General features: G+C 36.0%; 1 protein-coding gene across 1 annotated transcript in view; it reads right to left on the minus strand.

Moving 5' to 3' along the window:
* SLC26A7 (solute carrier family 26 member 7) overlaps window positions 1-23,146 on the minus strand; it is a 208,020-nt gene that overhangs the window by 153,951 nt on the left and 30,923 nt on the right. The window contains exon 2 of the mRNA XM_024115908.3: window positions 1,086-1,196. Within this exon, the coding sequence (XP_023971676.1) occupies window positions 1,086-1,196 (111 nt within the window). The remainder of the gene's footprint in view (window positions 1-1,085; window positions 1,197-23,146) is intronic.

Here is a 23,146-nt window from a genome sequence, read left to right on the forward strand (position 1 = left end):
CCAAGAATTCAGGAAGCCTCTAGAAGCTGGAAAAGTTAAGAAAACCAAATTGTTCTCTAGAACCTCCAGAAAGAAATGCAGCTCTACTGACATCTCAATTTTAGCCCTGTGGGCCTCATTTCAAACTTCTGATCTCTAAAACTATGGGATAATAAATTTTTCTTGTAGGAAATAAAGTTTTCTTCAATAACACAAACTGACCACTGAAGAAATAGACACAAAATGGTATTACTTGCTTATAGACTGATATCTTGCATAAACAAAATGGATAAAAATGCCTCTATGGATATTTCCTCTTGAGTACTTTTATTATTATTACCATAATATTTAAGATTAAGGTATCATTTTTGTAATGATAGCAGCTTTTATTAATTTTTATGTAGCAAGTAATAAATTAGACACTTGTATATCAATTATCTCATCAATACAATCATGATTTTTTTTTTGACATTTTACTATCAAGAAAGCAGCAAATAGACCTTTAAAACTTTGCCCAAGCTCATGCAGATAGCAAACACCAAATGTGACACACACCCAGGTCTATTTAACTTCCAAGCCCTTGTTTTTAACCAGGCTGCTCTATTATCAGATTACTTGTTCACATTTTATTTGGTAATGAAATGCTAGGCAATGTAAGAGATATACTAATTAGAGGGCATTGTAGAACCTAGCTTGGAAGAAACTTAAAAGATTGTTTAAATATTAATTACATGGAAAATAATTTTCAATATTTGAGTAACTAAATTTTATAGTCTTTTCCTCAGAGTGCTTATTTTCATTTCATTGTAAATTCAGAACATTTATACTTCTCTTACAGTCTTTTTAAAACTTAAAAATGAACAGAATCTTTAACAATAACCTTGGTTACATAGTAATATAGCAATAAATCACAGTATGTGTTGAGGCACAGAAAGTTAAATGTCTTGCCCTAATATTTGCTGATATTATTTGCTGATAATATTTGCCCTAATATTTTCAGTAGTAAAGTAAGAATTACATTGGAAATGTAATCAGTAACAAATGATCACTTCTGAGTCCCCTTCATTAGTAATATGAGAAGCATAAGCATAGACAGAAATTATTACCTGTGGCAACATGACGTCCCATTCCAAATATGGCGTAAATGATGGCAGGAAACAGAGACCCATACAAACCAAATACGGGGTGCACAGATGAGAGAACAGCAAAGGCCAACCCTGTGAAAAAGAACCAGGGTAAATAGGACCATCTTATAACCCCAAGATACAGTCCATTACAAAGTAGAATGGATATTGGTTTATTTAATGATGAAAGGAATTATGATTTAATTATTCTACTTGCTCAGTGAAAGACTAGCATCATTGTCCTAAATAACAGAAAATTCACTCATTAGCTCATATTTATATTTCATTTCTAAAACCATTCTTTTTGGCCTACTACTTTTTACTTGATTACAGAGATGGCTACAAGAAGACATTAACTCAGAGTGTCTTCCTGGTAAAACTGAGAATCATTTTCACATGTTCATTCTATTCACACAATAGCATCTGTGAGATACGCAGAACTAGTAGCAATACCACTGAAAAATAAGAAGACTGACATGAAAGGTAATTAAGGCTGAGGCAAAAAGGATGCACACATTCAAAGGTGCCTGGTTGGCTGGCTAGCTGGCTGGCCTAAGATTGTGTATCCCAGTGTTGGGCCAGTGTGTGAATTCATGCATGTCTTAAAACTGGACCCTAGCCTGTATTCAGGTACAATTTCTTAGAGTGAAAAAAAATCAACTTCGTTAAATCAAAGAATAAGTAAGGTGTACCTTAAAACTGTTCATTTTTGTTCTCCTTAGATACTACTGCCTGCAGAGTTTGTTTGTCACAGGCACATAGAAAATTTTTCTAGACATGTCTAAATTACCACTAGCCATTTAAACGTGACCAAAGTGTGCATGAGTATAAATTGATTAAAGTGATCTTGTTTGCCACTGATCCTTGGCATTAAACAGCTAGTTCTGAGGCAGGAGATAGATGGGCCCCAGGATAGAGATTTACAGCTTGCCCGCCTGTTTACATTTCTTGGGGAGAGAAAAAGATGGGCTTCAGGCTGGACACTTACAACTAGCCTCCTGTTTACATTTCCTGAGACAGGAGATAGGTGGGCTCCAGGTTAGATATTTACAAACAGCCTCCTGTTTGCACTTTGAAATAGAAATAACAACAGAACAGGGTAAATAGCTAGGCTTTGTCTCCTGGGGACACTCTAAGATAACAGTCATGGCAGGAACAGAGAGGGGCTAAACCTTGTCTGAGTAAAGATCAAGAGGTCATGCATTTCTCATCCTTGGGGCAAGGGAGACACTGCACATGCGCAGAAAGGCTCAAAAAGGAGGGGGCACCACCTCATAATATGTGACGCTAAGGCCACCCCTGGGCTGAAATCCATTTTGGAAAAAAGTTGGGCATGCGTATTGGGAAGCGTCCTACGGCAGGTCAGGTGTGGAAGAAGAAACCAGATAATTGGCCAAAGGTAAAAAAGACCCTGAAGAACTGCCCTATATAAGTGACTTTACCGCCTCTTTGCCGCTCTCCTCATTAGGTAGGACGCCCACACCCTTTCTCTCTGGGTGTGCGTCTCTGCCTCGTTTCTATCTTAACTAAACAATTTCTTTGTGTTCTATCCCACTTGTTGTGCTATGTCTCTAATAATAAACTTTGTACCTGTTTATACAGTTTTTGCCTCCATGAGAAATGCATTTTTCACTGGGAGCGAGAGCCGAGGAAAAATAACTTCTAGCCTATAGCCCTTGGTGGTCTGGTGGCTAAAGTTCCTGGTTTTCATACAGGCTACCCAGGTTCAATTCCTGGGCAGGGAATTAAGCCACCACTCACTGCTGCCTCTCCAAGATAGGCAGCTAGGTTCTGATAATCCGTTCAAGTTTACACGGTTTAATGATAGCCATTTGATTGAGCATAATGGACTTGACAAGCTACAAAAAGATTTGAGGAAGGAGCTGGCATTAGAACTAGATTACCTGAACATCAGGCCAGTTAATTATTCACACTATGGAGCCTGGCAATCTGATTCCCATATCAGTACCTTTTACTGTTTAACTTTTACTATTTTAAAGTTAAGTTTAATCTCTTTAAAATAAATAAACTCTACTTTTACATCTAATATGTTGTTTCAAGAAGTAAAAGATATTTCAGTTACAATTAAAATGCATGAAAGATCTACCAATAACCAGTCCCTTCTTCAGTGTTAAAAACCTGCTTGGGTTGCTTGTTTGCTGACAATGTATTCCTAAAAGTCTGGTGAAGACAAATAAAAAGTTGTTATAGAAGAGTCAGTGGCAGAGGCTGCTCTAGAATTTCACACAGGCAGGATGAGAGGCAGCAATCTTGCTGTTGAGAAAGGCCATGTTAAAGTGCAGGTCTCCAAGCCAGGTTAGCATTATAAAGCTAAACTTTCCCCCACCCCAATAACAAACACCTCCTGGCATTTATTGTAGTGTAAGCAACAGTGTAAAAACATTGTGTGCATTAAATCAGTCATATGGAAAACTAAAAAGCAACTTTTTCTCATCCATTTTCAGAATGAGTTACCTGATAAAAATTACCTATCAAGAGAAAGAAATACAGAGTGCTTCCAAGTAAGAAAAAATGTTGCCTACATTTCAGATCACCCAGATCTACTAAATCAGTGATGGGGGGAAAGGGAAATATGCATGTGGCATATTTAACAAAAGCACCTTGGCTGAATTGCATGGACACTAAATTCTGAGAGATGTGGTAAATACCAACAGAATCAAGTTTGCCGGAAGTACCCTATTTGGCTACATTTCTACTCCACCTGCAACAGCAAACGTAAATACAAAACCAGAAGCAGCTGGATTCTCTGCTCTTGCCTTGTGAATAGGTACTTTTTGTTTGCTTTATTACAAAACTCATCTCTCTCTCTCTCTCTCTCTCTCTCTCTCTCTTTCTCTCTCTCGCACGCGCGCGCGCGCACACACACACTCTCTGTTCTTCCCAAGTGAAATCTATAAAAAATTAGTTCAAAAAACAGAATTTCTTTGGATCTCATATTCCTATCAAATTAAAATAAGAATAATCATGGAAAACATTTCTAACTGCAATCTTTGAAAGATCTCTAGACCTATAAACGCAAAATATCACTTCAGTAGATTTTACAAGAACGATCTCAAAGACCAGAAATCATGTAGACACTTCCTTAATCTCAAATGACACTGATACTGAGCTTTCACATTAAGCAAGTGTTGTACACTCTAAGTGAGAATCTACTTCTCTGCTAATATGACAATGAACAATGGCCAAAATGAAGGAATGAACTAATTCAGAAACACAATGCTTTAAAATTTCAAGTACTCCTTCCATAGAAAAAACTAAAAAACCCAAACCACCCTCCCATACCCACCTCCAAAAAGGAGAGGAAACTGCATAAATTTTCTTTCTCTGATTCATGTGTTATTCTGGTTCATACTGTAACCAACATACATATTTTCATACAAACTAAAATATGTTAAATCCTCCAAAAATAATGAAAATATTAACTAGTTAGAGTCACTTACAAATTAGTAGAATTATCTACACTTTTCTCCATGTTTAATAAAACAGGGTGTTCAATTCAATCAGAGCAAAATTAGAACTCTCTATTACTTTGGGGGAAAATTGCTGCAAATACTGATAGATATTTGTATTATTTAATCTCACTTAGATAAGAGCAAAAGCAACACAACAAACAAAAGTATAGAAGAATAAAAACATAATGGGGGGCTTCCCTGGTGGTGCAGTGGTTGGGAATCTGCCTGCCGATGCAGGGGACACAGGTTCGAGCCCTGGTCTGGGAAGATTCCACATGCCGCGGAGCAACTAAGCCTGTGAGCCACAGCTACTGAGCCTGTGCGTCTGGAGCCTGTGCTCCACAACAAGAGAGGCCACGACGGTGAGGGGCCTGCGCACCGCGATGAAGAGTGGCCCCCCGCTCGCCACAACTGGAGAGGGCCCTAGCACAGAAACGAAGACCCAACACAAACAAAAATAAATAAATATATTTATTTTTTTTTTAATGGGTATTAGGCCAAAGGGTGCCAAAATGGGATAGATTAGGAATGAGAGGAGAAACGGAGAGAGAGAGAGAGAGAGAGAGAGAGAGAGAGAGAGAGATTGATTGATTGATTGGAGAAAACCCATAATGAGATCTTTAGATAGCTGACTATTTTTAAAAATCAAAAATCATGTATTAGTAATGCAGGTCCGATATATCCACTAAAGAATGGTCACTAGAAGACTTTGAAAGATGCAGTTTTTAAGAAAACATGTTTTATAGGTGTGATAATGGTTATTATAGTAGAAGAGACTCCATATTCCCATGTCAATATTATCAGCAGTTTCAGGGCTTATGAACACTCCCCACCTTTTGAGGGACCCTGAGTGTGAAGTTGGACATTTACCACTGGCACCCCTTGCCCCTCCAACCCAGGCTACAGTTAATGTAGAGAAAATGGCTTCCCTAGACAGAGTGACTGACCCCTGCCAAGGAAGAACATGAAAGCAGGTAGTTAGCTCATTCTGCCTCTGCACTTACTACAATCTCTTGGCTGAGATTGCTAGAAAGTGACCAATCACTGCTAGTGAGAATGAGAACTGTTTATCACAGAGATGATATTTTATATTTTAAGATACATATTTTTATTTCAGCTTCAGACCAGTTTTATTTGGATTTATATGATAGCAATTATTTAGAAAACTAAAGAAAACTGGAACTGCAAAAGATCATGTCTAGAAATTGAATAGTGTATCTGAAGTTGTTAATTGGTGCTGGAATTACATACAGAGAGCTGCTCTATTGGGGACTTTATATTTTCTTAGCTTAGTGACCTCACTTCTTATATTTTCTTGGCTTAGTGACCTCACTTCTTTATAGAGAGCCCAGGCAGCTTAGACTCAGAGGCACTGGTTTATTCCCCTCAAGCATGAATACAAGAACAGCAGTATTTCATAGACTGCAGCATTTAGCTATGGAGCTTCAAATACTACACAGAAAACTACAGTTACCACAACTCAATGAAACAACTATTCCAGTAGAATTCACTGCTCCCAGAATGTCAATCCTTTTCATGAAACACCTTTGGGCTTTCTTAGGGGTTGAACTGTTCCCCACTCTGATTCATATGTTGAAATCCTAATTCCTAGCACCTCAGAATATGACCTTATTTGGAAATAGGGTCATTGCAGATGTAATTGTGTAGGATGCAGTCATCCCAGAATACAGTGGGTTTATAATCCAATAAGACTGATAAAAGAATGCCATGTGAAGAAACATAAGCACACAGGAAGAATGCCATACAAAGATGAAGGCAGAAATCAGGGTAATGATTCTGCATGCCAAGAACACCAAAAGTTGCCAGCAAACCACCAGAAGCTAGGGGAGTGGCACATTAACAATTTCTCCCTCACAGATCTCAGAAGAAATCAACTCTGCTCATACCTCGATTTTAGAATTCTAGCCTCCAGAACTGTGGGGCAATAAATTTCTGTTGTTTAAGTCACCCAGCTTATGGTATTTTGTTACAGGACCCCTAGCAAACATATATGTATTAGTTTTTGGAGGAAGCAGAAAGTAAGAGGTCATTTGATGCTGTGGTGTTCAATCTCACATTCTGAAGAGGACTGAAACACTTATCCTTAAAAAATATTAAATAATATTACCAACTTTGAACTTCCAATTCATAATCCCTAAATCTATATAATATCGTTAAAAATTTGTATTTTGAATCATCTAAAATAGCATCTAAGCAATTTAGTTCCTAAATAATGAGTGTCTAGAAATTAAGTTGCTAAATGTTAAAGATAGTCTTCTGAAGACTGCTTACTCAAAACGCAGAAGTGAAAGGTAAAGTCCCATTCAATCTCTATCATACATGGTACCATCACTAGAAGTTGTGTTTGTAGAACTGAGTTTCTACAAGAAGTAACTTCTTCCACAAGAAGTAGTACAAGTTAATTGTCTCATTAGTTTCTCCAACTTCCAATACACAAGAAAGAAAATAGTTGTAAAAATACTAAGAAAGCTGAACCCGTGTTGACCTGCTCAAGCAAAGCTCTTACAGGCTCTTGGCCTCTGCGACCAGCCCACATCTAACCCCACCTGCTGCTAGATCATTCAGTAGCCTTGTGTAAATTAGATAAAGGGACCCCCTGCTAGATGATCTAACCAACCTTATTTGTGAACAATGACTGAGGAAATGCCACTCTCCAAAAAGCACTGATAGCTTCCCCCTATCTTCTACAAAAATGGGAAGCTTTGGTCAATTCTGAAAATGTTCATTTCTCAAAATCATGTTAAAGCACTGTATTCATGTTTTGGAAGTTGCCAAAGAAAAACCAAACAATGATTTTCAATTCTAAATGTTGAGCTCACAGGTGAATTACTGCATTTGGCTATAGTAGAAGAGGAGATATTTATTTTAAAACCAAAGGTAAGATTTTTATCCTAATAAGTCAGACTACATGATAAATCATAGCATTACCCCACCAGAGTGCACCCCTGTGCACAATCATAAGGGAGCTAAGCTTGATCCAGGGAAGAGTCCACCATCATTGAAGAGCTTCCTATGCATTCCTGTTCACCTTTGGGAGGCGGCAGCTCAGTGGTGTGGCACCAACCTCTCTGGCCCTGACCCAGCCTCTAACCAAGGTGCACACACTGGGGAAAAAGTAAAATCAGCATGGAAGTGCAGCCCCAAGCCCTCAGGCCAGCTACCTCCCACCTCCACCTCAAACCAAGGTGGAGACTGCCATCACACTCGAGAAACCCTACTTTGCTACTGCTCCAGCCCCTCAGGCCCCAAACCCAATTGGACTGTGATGACCACTGAGCATAGTAGAAGCCTGAATTGCACCTGGCTCTGGCTCAAGCCCTTCCAATTCCAGACCACCCACTAAGGTGGTGGCTGCCAGCACAGAGGAAGAGGAGCTCACAATCACTTCAGATACAGCTCTCCCACCAAAGACACAGGCACATGCAGACTACATAGGGATGCTCACACACAAGGACACTGGGAATATGCAGACTGCATAGGGATGCCTTCAAGATCAGGATAGGTAAGTGTTTCACATCATTTCATAGAGTCAGAGAAAGTTAAACAAATTAAGAAGACAGAAGAATATGTTTCACATGAAAAAATAAGAAAAAAGCCCTTGAAAAAACCCAATGAAACAGAGATAGTTTACCTAATAATGAGTTCAAAGCAATACTAATAAGAATGCTAACTGAACTGGGGAAAAGAACAGATTAACATAACGAGAATTTTAACAAAGAACTGGAAAATATTATAAAGAACCAGTCAGTGCTAAAGAAACAATAACTAAAATTAAAAATACACTGGAGGGAATTAATAGCAGATTAGGTGATACAGAAAAATGCATAAGTAATCTGTAATACAGAATAATGGAATTCACACAGTCAGGAAAGCAAAACGAAAAACAAATTAAAAATAATGAGGAAAGTTTAAGAGACCTTGGTACAACATCAAGCATACTAACATTCACATTATAGGGGTCCCAGAAGGAGAAGAGAGAGAGAGAGAGAGAGAGAAAATAGTTCAAAATATATTTGATGAAATTATGACTAAAAACTGAAGAATTAAACACATGTCCAGGTATAGGAAGCACAGAGAGTCTCAAATAAGATGAAGTTAAAGAGACCCACACAAAGATATATCATAACTAAAATGGCAAAAGGTAAAGATTTAAAGACAGCAAAAGGAAAAAAAGAGTCACATACAAGAGAAACCCCAGAAGACTATAAACTGATTTTTCAGCAGCAACTGCAGGCCGGAAGGGAGTGGTGTAATATAATTAAAGTCCTGAAAGAAAAAAAATGTACAACCTAGGATACTCTCTCCAGCAAGGTTATCGATCAAAACTGAAGAAGCTATAACTTCTTAGAGAAGCAAAAAATAAAAGAGTTCATCAATATTAAATTGACCTGACAAGAAGTGTTAAAGGGTCTTCTTTAAGTGAAAAAGAAAAGGCTACAACAAAAAACAAGAAGTTACAGGAGGGGAAAAATTCCACTGGTAAAGGAAAATTTAAAGACTGTGGTTCAACAATTGAAATAAGCTAGTACAAAGGTTAAAGACAAAAATTGAAAAATCAGCTATGATTACAATAATCAGTTAAGGGATTGTCATGAAGATGAAAATATGACATCAAAAACACAAAGCACTGTTGTGGGGGAGGAAAAAAGTGTGGAACTTTTAGAATGTGTTTAAGTTAAATAAGTATCAGTTTAAAATAAGTAGATATAGTTATAGTTCAATATATCTGAACTCCATGGTAACCAGAAATCAAAAACTTACAATAGATATACAAAAACTAGAGAGAAAGGAACATAAACATAACACTAAAGAAAATCATCAAACCACAAGTGAAGACACTAAAAGAAGAAGAAAAGAACAGAGAAGAACTACAGAAAACAAATAACAAAATGGCAGTAAGTATATAACAATCAATTTAAATGTCAATACACTAAAGGTACCAATCAAAAGACATAGGGTAGCTGATTTTATAAAACAAAACCAAAAACATCATTCTATATGCTTCCTACAAGGGATTCACTTCAGAGCTAAGAAACACACAGACTGAAACTGAAGGAATGGAAAATGATATTCCATGCAACGGGAAATGAAAAGAAAGCTCTGGTAGCACTATTCATATCAAAGTAAACTTTAAAACAAAGTTTATAATAAAAGACAATGAAGGAGATTATATAATAACAAATAAATCAATACAAAAAGATGATACAATATTCACAAACACATATGCACCTAATGTAAGTGCACCTAAATATATAAAGCAAATATTAACAGACACAAGGAGAAATTGACAGTAACACAATAATAGCAGGGGACTTTAACACCCCACATACATCAATGGACAGATCATCCAGACAGAAAAATCAATAAGGAAAGAGTGGCCTTAAATAACACAGTAGACCAGTTGGACTTAATAGATATCTACAGTACATTCAATCCCAAAACAGCAGAATACACATTCTTTTCAAGAATGGAATTTCTTGAATGCACATGGAATTTCTCCAGGACAGATCATATGATAGGCCAGAAAACATGTCTCAACAACCTTAAGAGGATAGAAATTATATCAAGCATCTTTTCCAACTACAATGGTGTGAAGCTAGAAATCAATTACAGAAAGAAAAATGGAAAAACACAAACATGGGAAGACTAAACAACATGCTACTAAAAAACCAATGGATCAATGAAGAAATCAAAGTGGGAACCAGAAAATACCTTGAGACAAATGAAAATGAAAACACAAATTTCCAAAATCTACAAGACACAGCAAAAGCAGTTCAAAGAGAAATTTATAGTGATTAATCCCTACCCCAAGAAACAAGAAAAATCTCAAATAAACAACCTAATCTACCATCTAAAGGAATTAGAAAAAGAAAAACAAACAAAGCCCCAAAGTCAGCAGCAGGAAGGGAATAGGAAAGATCAGAGAGGAAATAAATAGAGATGAAAAAACCAACAGAACAAAAAATCAATGAAACCAAGAGTTGGTTTTTTGAAAGGATAAACAAAATTAATAAACCTTCAGCCAGGCTCACTAAGAAGAAAAGAGAGGAATTAGAACAAGAACAAACAAGCTCAAAGTCAGCAGAAGAAAGGAAATAATAAAGACCAGAGAATAAATAAATTAAATAGAGATTCAAAAGGCATAGAATGGATCAAAGAAAATGAGAACTGGTTTTTTGAAAGGATAAACAAAATTAATAAATCTTTAGCAGGCTCACTAAGAAGAAAAGAGAGGACCCTAATAAACAAAATAAGAAATGAAAGAGGCGAAATAACAATCAATACCACAGAGACACAAAAAAACTGTAAGAGAATAATATAAACAGTTATATACCAACAAATTAGACAACCTAGAAGAAATGGTCAAATTTCTAGAAACATACAACCTACAAAGACTGAATCAAGAAGAAACAGACAATCTGAACAGACTGATTACTAGAACTGAAGTTGAATTTGTAATAAAAAATTCCCAGCAAAAAAAAGTGCAGGACTGGACTGCTTCACAGGGAAATTCTACCAAAATATAAAGAAGAGCAAATACATATCCTTCTCAAACTATTCAAAAAACTGAAGAGGATAGAACACTCCCACATTCATTCTATAAGGCCCAATTACCATGATACCAAAACCAGACACTAAAAAAGAGAAAAGAAAATTACAGGTCAATATCTTTGATGAATATAGATGCAAAAATCTTCAATAAAATGTTAGCAAACCGAATCCAACAATATAGAAAAAGATCATAAACCATGATCAACTTGGATTTATTCCAGGGATGCAAGGATGGTTCACATCTGCAAATCAATCAATGTAATACATCATATTAACAAAATGAAGGATAAATATCATATGATCATCTCAATAGACACAGAAAGAGCATTTGACAAAAATTCAACATTGATTCATGATAAAAACTCTCATCAAAGTTGGTATAGAGAGAACATATATCAACAAATAAGGTTATTTATGACAAACACACAGCTAACATCATACTAAATGGTGAAAAGCTAAAAACCTTTCCTCTATTTTCAGGATAAGACAAGGATGCCCACTCTCTCCCTTCTATTTAACATAGTATTGGAAGTCCTAGCCACAGAAATCAGACAAGAAAAATAAATAAAAGGCATCCGATTTGGAAGGGAAGAAGTAAAACCATCACTATTTGCAGAATGGCATGATCCTTTATATAAAAAACCCTAAAGTCTCCACCAAAAACTATTAAACTATTATACTATTAAAAACTATTATAAAACTATTAAAACTAATATATAAAATCAGAAAAGTTGCAGGACACAAGATTAACATACAGAAATCTGTTGCTTTTCTATACACCAATAATGAACTCACAGAAAGGGAAATTAAGAAAAAAATCCCATTTAAAATCACATCAAAAATAATAAAATACCTAGGAATACACTTAACCAATGAGGTGAAAGACCTGTACACTGAAAACTATAAAACATGAAGGAAATTGAAGATGATAGAAAGAAATGAAAATATATCTTGTGCTCTTGGATTGGAAGAATTAATATTGTTAAAATGGCCATACTACCCAAAGCAATTTACAGATTCAGTGTAATCCATATCAAAATACCTATGACATTTTTCAAAACTAAAACAAATAATCCTAAAATTTGTATGGAACCACCAAAGACCCCAAATAGTCAAAGCAATCTTGAGGAAAAAGAACAAAGTTGGAAGTATCATGCTCCCTGACTTCAGAATATACTACAAAGCCACAGTAATCAAAACAGTATGTTATTGGCACATAAACAGACATAGATCAATGGAAAAGAATAGAGAGACCAGAAATAAACCCACGCACATATGGTCAATTAATCTATGATCAAAATATACAATTGGGAAATGACAGTCTCTTCAAAAATTGGCGATGGAAAAAATGGACAACTACATGTAAAAAATGAAGTTAGAAAATTTTCTCACACCATGTACAAAAATAAATTCAAAATGGATTAAAGACCTAAATGTAAGACCAGAAACCATAATATTCCTAAAAGAACATAGGCAGTATGCTTTTTGACATAAGTCTTAGCAATATTTTTTTGGATCTGTCACTTCAGGCAAGGAAAACAAAAGTAAAAATAAACAAATGGGACCTAATTAAACTTAAAAGCTTTTGCACAGCAAAGAAAACCATCGACAAAATGAAAAGACAACTAAATGGGAGAAGATATTTACAAATATGTCTGATAAGGGGTTAATATCCAAAATATAGAAATAGTTCATACAACTCAACAACAACAACAACAACAAAAACACCCAATTTAAAAATGGACAGAAGACCTGAATAGACATTCTTCCATAGAAGACATGCAGATGACCAACAGGCACATGAAAAGATATTCAACATCACTAAGCATTAGGAAAATGTAAATCAAAACAACAATGAGCTATCACCTCACACCTGTCAGAATGGCTATAGTCAAAAAACAACAAATAATAAATTTTGGTGAGGATATGGAGAAAAGGAACTTTAGTTCACCGTTGGTAAAAATGAAAATTGGTACAGCCACTATGGAAACCAATATGGAGGTTCCTTAAAAAATTAAAAATAGAACTACCGTATGATCCAGCATCCTCAATCCTTGGTATATATCCAAAGAAAATGAAAAAACTAATTAGAAAACATATATACACCCAATGTTCATAGCAACATTATTTTTATAATAGCCAAGATATGGAAGCAAACTAAGTGCCCATCAACAGAAGAATACATAAAGAAGTGATATATATACAGAATGGAATATTACCCATTAAAAAGAATGAAATCTGGACCTAGAGGGTATTATGCTTAGTGAAGTCAGTCAGATAGAGAAAGACAGATACTACATGATCTCACTTATATGTGGAATCTAAAAAATAAAATGAATGAATATAATAAAATAGAAACAGACTCATAGATACAGAGAACAAAGTAGTGGTTACCAGTGGGGAGAGGGAAGAGGGCAGGGGTAACACAGGGGTAGGGGATGAAGAGGTACAAACTACTAGGTATAAAATAAATAAGATACAAGGATATATCGTACAGCACATGGAATATAGCCAATATTTTACAATAACTTTAAATGGAGTATAATCTATAAAAACATTGAATCACTAGGCTGTACACTATTGTAAACTAATATTGTAAATCAATTATACTTCAGATAAGGTGTGACTCAACCTGCCTAGATGACCCAAAGGTGATACAAGACACGTACAATGGGGGCCGCGGTGTGCTAGTGGTCAGGAAGGAGGAAGATGAGGAGGAACGAGAGGGAAGGTCAACAGCGCCTCCCTACAGTGAAGGCTGCTTCCTCAGCTTCACCCACTCAGTACTTGCTCACCTATCATATGCCGGGCAAAGAAGGAAACATAGGACCTGTTAGACTCTTCTGCAAATGCAAGAAACGTAGGAAGAAAAATCACTGGGAAAGTAGAAGAAAGGGACTTGTTCAACCATGTAGGCTGGGGGCAGAGGATGAAAACAGTAACTAATCATCGTTAAGAGCTGACCCTTACTAAGCTCTGACCATGTGCCAGGCTTGATTCTCAATATCCTAGATGTAAATGGCACATTTAATCCTCACGACCACCTCTGAGATAGATACTACTCTAAAATCCGCTCCACGGATGAAAAACCCTACACCCAGAGTGACAGGAATTTACCCAAGATAGAGCTGGATCTCAATCTTCAACTATTTGATTTTAGAGCTCCTAAAGTTTCCCAAAAGAGAAAGGGAAAAGGAGGGCCCATGTCCTGGGCTCTCCTTTGCACATATACATACAGCACACAACAAAAATCTCCTTGGCAGAGGTGAGGTATCACTAGAGAATCATCCCAAAGACGACATAGCTTCCCATCCCTCACATCGACCAAGGTTTAAGGAAGTTTTGCACTTCCTGCAACTCCTTAGGGTTTTACAGAAACATGGGCAAGAATGGTTTTGCCATCCCCGCATATCCCCCTACCCTCGAGTCCCAAGAGATTATGATCAAAATATACAATTGGGAAATGACAGTCTCTTCAAAAATTGGCGATGGAAAAAATGGACAACTACATGTAAAAAATGAAGTTAGAAAATTTTCTCACACCATGTACAAAAATAAATTCAAAATGGATTAAAGACCTAAATGTAAGACCAGAAACCATAATATTCCTAAAAGAACATAGGCAGTATGCTTTTTGACATAAGTCTTAGCAATATTTTTTTGGATCTGTCACTTCAGGCAAGGAAAACAAAAGTAAAAATAAACAAATGGGACCTAATTAAACTTAAAAGCTTTTGCACAGCAAAGAAAACCATCGACAAAATGAAAAGACAACTAAATGGGAGAAGATATTTACAAATATGTCTGATAAGGGGTTAATATCCAAAATATAGAAATAGTTCATACAACTCAACAACAACAACAACAACAAAAACACCCAATTTAAAAATGGACAGAAGACCTGAATAGACATTCTTCCATAGAAGACATGCAGATGACCAACAGGCACATGAAAAGATATTCAACATCACTAAGCATTAGGAAAATGTAAATCAAAACAACAATGAGCTATCACCTCACACCTGTCAGAATGGCTATAGTCAAAAAACAACAAATAATAAATTTTGGTGAGGATATGGAGAAAAGGAACTTTAGTTCACCGTTGGTAAAAATGAAAATTGGTACAGCCACTATGGAAACCAATATGGAGGTTCCTTAAAAAATTAAAAATAGAACTACCGTATGATCCAGCATCCTCAATCCTTGGTATATATCCAAAGAAAATGAAAAAACTAATTAGAAAACATATATACACCCAATGTTCATAGCAACATTATTTTTATAATAGCCAAGATATGGAAGCAAACTAAGTGCCCATCAACAGAAGAATACATAAAGAAGTGATATATATACAGAATGGAATATTACCCATTAAAAAGAATGAAATCTGGACCTAGAGGGTATTATGCTTAGTGAAGTCAGTCAGATAGAGAAAGACAGATACTACATGATCTCACTTATATGTGGAATCTAAAAAATAAAATGAATGAATATAATAAAATAGAAACAGACTCATAGATACAGAGAACAAAGTAGTGGTCACCAGTGGGGAGAGGGGTGGTAAGAGGGACAAGACAGGGGAAGTGGATTAAGAGATGCAATGTACTAGATACTGTGGACAAAGAATGATGCCTGCCATATCAGTAAATAAAAGATGTTGCAGCCATCAGGCCATCAGCCACTGCAGCTGCCATCCCCGAAGGTGCATCATGGAGAAAAAAACAAGACACTGGCTCTAAACAGTTAAGGTGCATATCAAAGGAATAATTTCATTAAGGCCAGACTCTTGCATCTTCTCATATATAGAAAAGTGCTAAATTCAATAGCTTGAGATGTCCTTTTTTTTTTTTCAAAAACTCCTATATATCCTGCTCCTCCCATCCCCTTTGAAACAGTCCCTCAGAGATATCCGACAGGCTGTCTCCTGGGATTTAGTCCTCAGTAAGTCTGCCAAGTAAATCATAATTCTCAACTTTTAGGTTGTGCATTTTTTCAGTCAACACTATAAAATAAATAAGATACAAGGATATAATGTACAACATGGGAAATATAACCAATATTTTATAATAACTTTAAATGGAATATAACCTATAAAAATATCAAATCATTATGTTGTACACCTGAAACTAATATAACATTGTAAATCAACTATACTTCAATAAATAAATAAATAAATAAATATTTTTTAAAAAATCATAGCATTATCCAAAAAACACCCCCTCATTAAACGTATCTCATATGAATGAAAGTTAGCCATTGACAAAACTTATTTCTTAGAAAGCCTGGGTGTTAGTAGTGGAAATGACAGAGTGATATCTTGAATACTGAGCATCAGAGGTATTTTTGTAAGCTTTTCAGAACTTATTCTGAACCTGGAATTCTTAAAAATTTATGCACTTAAAAGTTCTCAGGGACTTCCCTGATGGTCCAGTGGTTAAGACTTTGGCCAAAAAACCAAAACATAAAACAGAGGCAATATTGCAACAAATTCAATAAAGACTTTAAAAAATGGTCCACATCAAAAAAAAAATTTTTTTAAGTTCTCATTGCAAGGAATAAGGGCTAAGTACCAATAATTCCATAAATAAAGAGTTTAGAATTGGAGAAAATACTAACAATGAGACCCAACAAAAGGAAATGAAAGATTAAATCCTGTGTTGCATTCCTTAATCGCCAATTTAAGGTTCATATGGAAGGAAAGGTGAACCTGAGACACTTTTCTAGGTTAACAATTAGAAAGAAGGATGGTTACTTAAGGAAATATTAAGGTATTGTGCAATTCTCTTCTCCCTCCCTCCAACTCTCTCTCCCTCTCTCCCTCCTCTTTCCTCCTAACCTTCTTCTCTTTCTCTGTTTTTAAACTAGTTTTATATTTTCTTTGATTCAAAAGGAGGTGGTGGAAATATTTGGAATCTCTTAACATTGGGACAGTGGGAAGATAAGAATCTTGAGTCACTACAAATGGCCTATCAGCTACACATTTCATTTCTTCATCAAATGAAGTTATTTGTCCCAGGAATAGAGGAAAACTTGATGCATTTATAAATCTGATAATGAAAGCTAATTTTGGGTATGTGCCCACACAAGCACATAAAAAGTCAGGAGCTTCACACCGTGTGGAATGCTTCTGGGCAGGTTACTGACAGACTGAACAAAGGGCATTCCGTGTGCTACACAGGCCACTGACTTTTAGCTCCTCCAGAGAAGTGGGCCTAGACATACCCTTACTCGATACATGGATTCTGTTTGGAAAAACCTCTGAGTTCTTAGAAATCAAAGTTAATTAGTTACTACTGACTCCTACATGTTGCTGAGAATATTCACTTCTCAATTCTAGATAGGGTATATAACCTTTATAGGGTAAACAAAATGGACATGTGTTCCAAGTTGATCAAGTCGCCCACCATAGCTTTAGGCTAACTGAACTTTTCTTGAGTCAGATTTTACTAATAAAGTGATACACGTATAGAACTTCAAAGCCTCAGTGTTTCTGTTCTTCCTATGCTCCCATAGGATGAAATCCTTGTCTACAACATGGGAGCATGTTGTAGACTCACTTGCCTCAGTGTTTGAACAGGCCATTAGCTCCTGTTACTCTAAGATGTTTGCTATGTTTTAGCCACCCAACTTCATTCTCCCTTCTTTCATTAGCAGCACACCAATTTCCTTCAAGAAGTCACTCTTTCCACCTGAAGTACATGGGCTGAGAATAAGGGAATTGACCTCTACCCCAAATCTAGGCATGGCCACATGACTCAGCCCAGCCAATAGGAGGTTTGCACTCCCCTCACCATAATATCTGGTTTAGAGAAGGGCACAGGATGCATGTATGTTCAGTGAAATCTCATTATACTTTTATTGGAATTGTTAGATGAGTACATAGTTACATAAGAATTACATTGGAATGTGTACCTAATACTGTGTATTACAATACTTTATGTACTGATTAAACATGGAAATGACCTGAATGTCCATCAATATGAAGATGGTTAATAAATTCTGGTACAATGATGTTATGGAATATTATGCAGCTGTTAAAAAGACTGAATTAGAACCATAGCCATTAATCTGGAGAGATGTCCACTATATATTGTTAGACATGAGAGGTTTCAGGCTTATATTTTTTTGTATATAATTTACAGAAAAATCCAAGAACAAGGCTACTGGTGTTTCTTATACATCTTTGAAAGATATTTTTTCACCTTGTACAATGAGTTCATAAACCTATACAATTTAATTTTTGATATAGACTTTTTAAAGCAATCTGAACATTATCGTGAATGTTATAGAAGCCTTTAGAAGATTTTTTTCTAAGTGAAACAAGGTAATGAAGTTTCCTTTTTAAGTGATCAACGTAACAGTTATATGGAAGACACACTAGATTGGTGGAAAAAAAGAACAGTTAGGAAGTTACTGCTGATATATCCAGGTAGTCACAGTAGAGAAAAAGACACCATTTCTCAAGGAAATATAGTTCCATCATATATAAATAGATGTTACTCAGACACATTTAAAAAAGCAAATCAGTTCCATTGCCCTTGTCTTTAGCAGAGAACCCTTTCTTCCTAGAACATGTCAGAGGACCAAAGTTGATTGATTAAATATGAGCAGGAAATGACAGGAACCTCCTAAAAGACAACTAAAGTCCTGGATTAAGTCACTGGAAGAGACCGGTCAGATTAGAGTAAGATGAGCAGAAGGCTGGAGGCCCTGGTCAACGTCAGAATTCAAGGAGTGAAGGAATTGTCAGATGCATAGAAAAAGAACTAGAAGAAAAGAGTATAAAAAAGCCAGGGCCAGGCATCTGCAGCAACTCCACAGAAATGGTATTCATGAAAAAGAGCAGAAGTGTCTATTGAATTGATAATACAGGGTTCTGGTGACCTTAAGAAGAGCACTTCTTGGGGAATCAAGGGTGTAGGAACCAAGTGGGAGCAGTTTAAGAAATAGATATGAGTGGAGGGAGAGGAGTCAGGAAACACGAACTAGTCTTTGAAAAACCTTGTTTGTGAAGAGAAGAGAGGGAAAGGCTTGGTGCCAAATGAGGACATGGGATAAGAAAACTTGTTTGTTTATTTTTTTATTAGTTTTCAGAAAAGATAAACTTGAGCACAGGAGTGATCCAGGTTTTGTGAGCCCTAAATCCTATATATCGTAGGGGCTTCCTAGAAAAAAGATAAAATTACAATATAAAATTAATTACAAAGGCAATGTATTTAAAATGAGAAATCACAACAAATTATAAATTTTAAAACTCTGGCAAATTCCATGATCAAATATCCAGAAAAAATATAACATTTCATTAACTATTTGCCTGCTATACCTGTATAATACCTTTTCCCCTTACAATTTTAGGTTATATATTCAATGATTTTTGCAATATTTTCTATAGAGAGAATAGAAAGATAATTTTGGCTTTCCTCTTGTATATCAGACATTTCTAATACATCATTTCAGTCCTGTTTGTGTTGCCTGTTTCTTGTAGCTCTGCAAAGGCTGTCTGACTTCATGTGGTGCAATCTGACAGCTCCTCTTTTTCTCATACCCTAGGGTTTCTCTGTTAACACTTGCTCTGGGATTCAACTGTTAATGCCCAGACTCACCTATGCAAACTCAGAGGAGCACCGAGAGGTGAGCCTTTGACTAATGAGAGAGTGAGCAGTCCATGTTTCCTCTTTTCTCCCCACTGAAATATGGTTTGGAGGTGCAGTTGATACCTACTCTGGGGTATACTCCAGTGATAGAGCCATCTGCCTCCCTTAGAAGCAGCCAGCCCTGTATCAGGCATTCTCTGCTCCCTGTCCCTCACTTCTGCTCTCTGGGTTTACCCTCCCTAATAATAAAGTAGTACATAAGCCCTTTGTCTCAGGCTCTAATTTCTGGGGAATCAGAGTAAAGTATATTTAAGTTCATTTTTCATATTAATAGATTAGAAATTTTTATTTTAGCTTTATAACTAGTTCAAAATATCGTGCGAAATTCAAACTGTCAAACTGAAAATCTCTATTAGAATTCTTGGTAACTATAAAATTCCAAGGCATTTCAAGTTTTCTTATGCAAAAACTTAAATATTATTTGAAAATTACAGACATTAATTAACCAGGTCATGACAATGTCCTTTATACAATTCCATACAATGAACTTTATTTGATCTTCATCAAGTCAGGTTTCTGTGGCAACTTACTCTTCATCAGATCCCCAAAATATCTGCAGCCACTCCTAAGCCACCAGACATAAGAAGCATGATTCAAGGGAAGTTGAGTTGGGAAAAGAAAGCACTCTTAAATTCTGTTAAAATATCTTTGGAAATTCTACAAAAATATATGACCATGTGAAGACAATTGGCCTTGGAAGTGGCAAATGCAAATGGAGATGCAGTACTGAACAAGATATATATTGAGCATGTAAATATAAGTGTGATATGTTTTATACATGAATTATCAAGGGCAATGGAAGAATGATTAGCTTCCACTTGAGAGGGGTATTTGGGAGATAATGTCCTTAAATGAGAGAATCAGCTTTTAAGAAAGGCAAACAGGATGTCTTGTGAAAATTCTGGAAGTTCAGTTATTCTCTAAGTAAGAGTGGTTCCTCCTGCTACACTGTTGGTGGGAATATAAGTTGATACAACCACTATGGAAAACAGTATGGAGGTTCCTCAGAAAACTCAAAATAGAATTACCATATGATCCAGCAATCCCACTCCTGGGCATATACCCAGACTAAACTATAATTCAAAAAGATACATGGATCCCTACATTCATAGCAGCATGATTCACGATAGCCAAGATGTGGAAACAACCTAAATATCCATTGACAATGAATGGATAAAGAAAATGTGGTATATATATATATATACAATGGAATACTCAGTTATAAAAGAATGAAATAATGCCATTTACAGCAACATGGATGCAACTAGAGATTACCATACTAAGTGAAGTAAGTCAGAAAGAGAAAGACAAATACCATACGATATCGCTTATATGTGGAATCTAAAATATGACACCAATGAACCTACCTACGAAACAGAAACAAAATCACAGACATAGAGACCAGACTGGTGGTTGCCAAGGGGGAGAGGATTGGGGGAGGGACGGAGTGGGAGGTTGGGGTTAGCAGCGGTAAACTATTATACATAGAATGGATAAACCACAAGGTCCTACTGTATAGCACAGAGAACTATATTCAATATCCTATGATAAACCATAATGGAAAAGTATATAAAAAAAGAATGTATATATGTATATAACTGAATCACTTTGTTGTAGAGCAGTAATTAACACAACATTGTAAATCAACTATACTTTGATTAAAAAAAATTTTTTATTAGTTTTCAGAAAAGATAAACTTGAGCACAGGAGTGATCCAGGTTTTGTGAGCCCTAAATCCTATATATCGTAGGGGCTTCCTAGAAAAAAGATAAAATTACAATATAAAATTAATTACAAAGGCAATGTATTTAAAATGAGAAATCACAACAAATTATAAATTTTAAAACTCTGGCAAATTCCATGATCAAATATCCAGAAAAAATATAACATTTCATTAACTATTTGCCTGCTATACCTGTATAATACCTTTTCCCCTTACAATTTTAGGTTATATATTCAATGATTTTTGCAATATTTTCTATAGAGAGAATAGAAAGATAATTTTGGCTTTCCTCTTGTATATCAGACATTTCTAATACATCATTTCAGTCCTGTTTGTGTTGCCTGTTTCTTGTAGCTCTGCAAAGGCTGTCTGACTTCATGTGGTGCAATCTGACAGCTCCTCTTTTTCTCATACCCTAGGGTTTCTCTGTTAACACTTGCTCTGGGATTCAACTGTTAATGCCCAGACTCACCTATGCAAACTCAGAGGAGCACCGAGAGGTGAGCCTTTGACTAATGAGAGAGTGAGCAGTCCATGTTTCCTCTTTTCTCCCCACTGAAATATGGTTTGGAGGTGCAGTTGATACCTACTCTGGGGTATACTCCAGTGATAGAGCCATCTGCCTCCCTTAGAAGCAGCCAGCCCTGTATCAGGCATTCTCTGCTCCCTGTCCCTCACTTCTGCTCTCTGGGTTTACCCTCCCTAATAATAAAGTAGTACATAAGCCCTTTGTCTCAGGCTCTAATTTCTGGGGAATCAGAGTAAAGTATATTTAAGTTCATTTTTCATATTAATAGATTAGAAATTTTTATTTTAGCTTTATAACTAGTTCAAAATATCGTGCGAAATTCAAACTGTCAAACTGAAAATCTCTATTAGAATTCTTGGTAACTATAAAATTCCAAGGCATTTCAAGTTTTCTTATGCAAAAACTTAAATATTATTTGAAAATTACAGACATTAATTAACCAGGTCATGACAATGTCCTTTATACAATTCCATACAATGAACTTTATTTGATCTTCATCAAGTCAGGTTTCTGTGGCAACTTACTCTTCATCAGATCCCCAAAATATCTGCAGCCACTCCTAAGCCACCAGACATAAGAAGCATGATTCAAGGGAAGTTGAGTTGGGAAAAGAAAGCACTCTTAAATTCTGTTAAAATATCTTTGGAAATTCTACAAAAATATATGACCATGTGAAGACAATTGGCCTTGGAAGTGGCAAATGCAAATGGAGATGCAGTACTGAACAAGATATATATTGAGCATGTAAATATAAGTGTGATATGTTTTATACATGAATTATCAAGGGCAATGGAAGAATGATTAGCTTCCACTTGAGAGGGGTATTTGGGAGATAATGTCCTTAAATGAGAGAATCAGCTTTTAAGAAAGGCAAACAGGATGTCTTGTGAAAATTCTGGAAGTTCAGTTATTCTCTAAGTAAGAGTGGTTCCTCCTGCTACACTGTTGGTGGGAATATAAGTTGATACAACCACTATGGAAAACAGTATGGAGGTTCCTCAGAAAACTCAAAATAGAATTACCATATGATCCAGCAATCCCACTCCTGGGCATATACCCAGACTAAACTATAATTCAAAAAGATACATGGA

The sequence above is a fragment of the Physeter macrocephalus genome, chromosome 15 (genome assembly GCF_002837175.3).
Source record: "Physeter macrocephalus isolate SW-GA chromosome 15, ASM283717v5, whole genome shotgun sequence".
NCBI classification, from domain to species: domain Eukaryota; kingdom Metazoa; phylum Chordata; class Mammalia; order Artiodactyla; family Physeteridae; genus Physeter; species Physeter macrocephalus.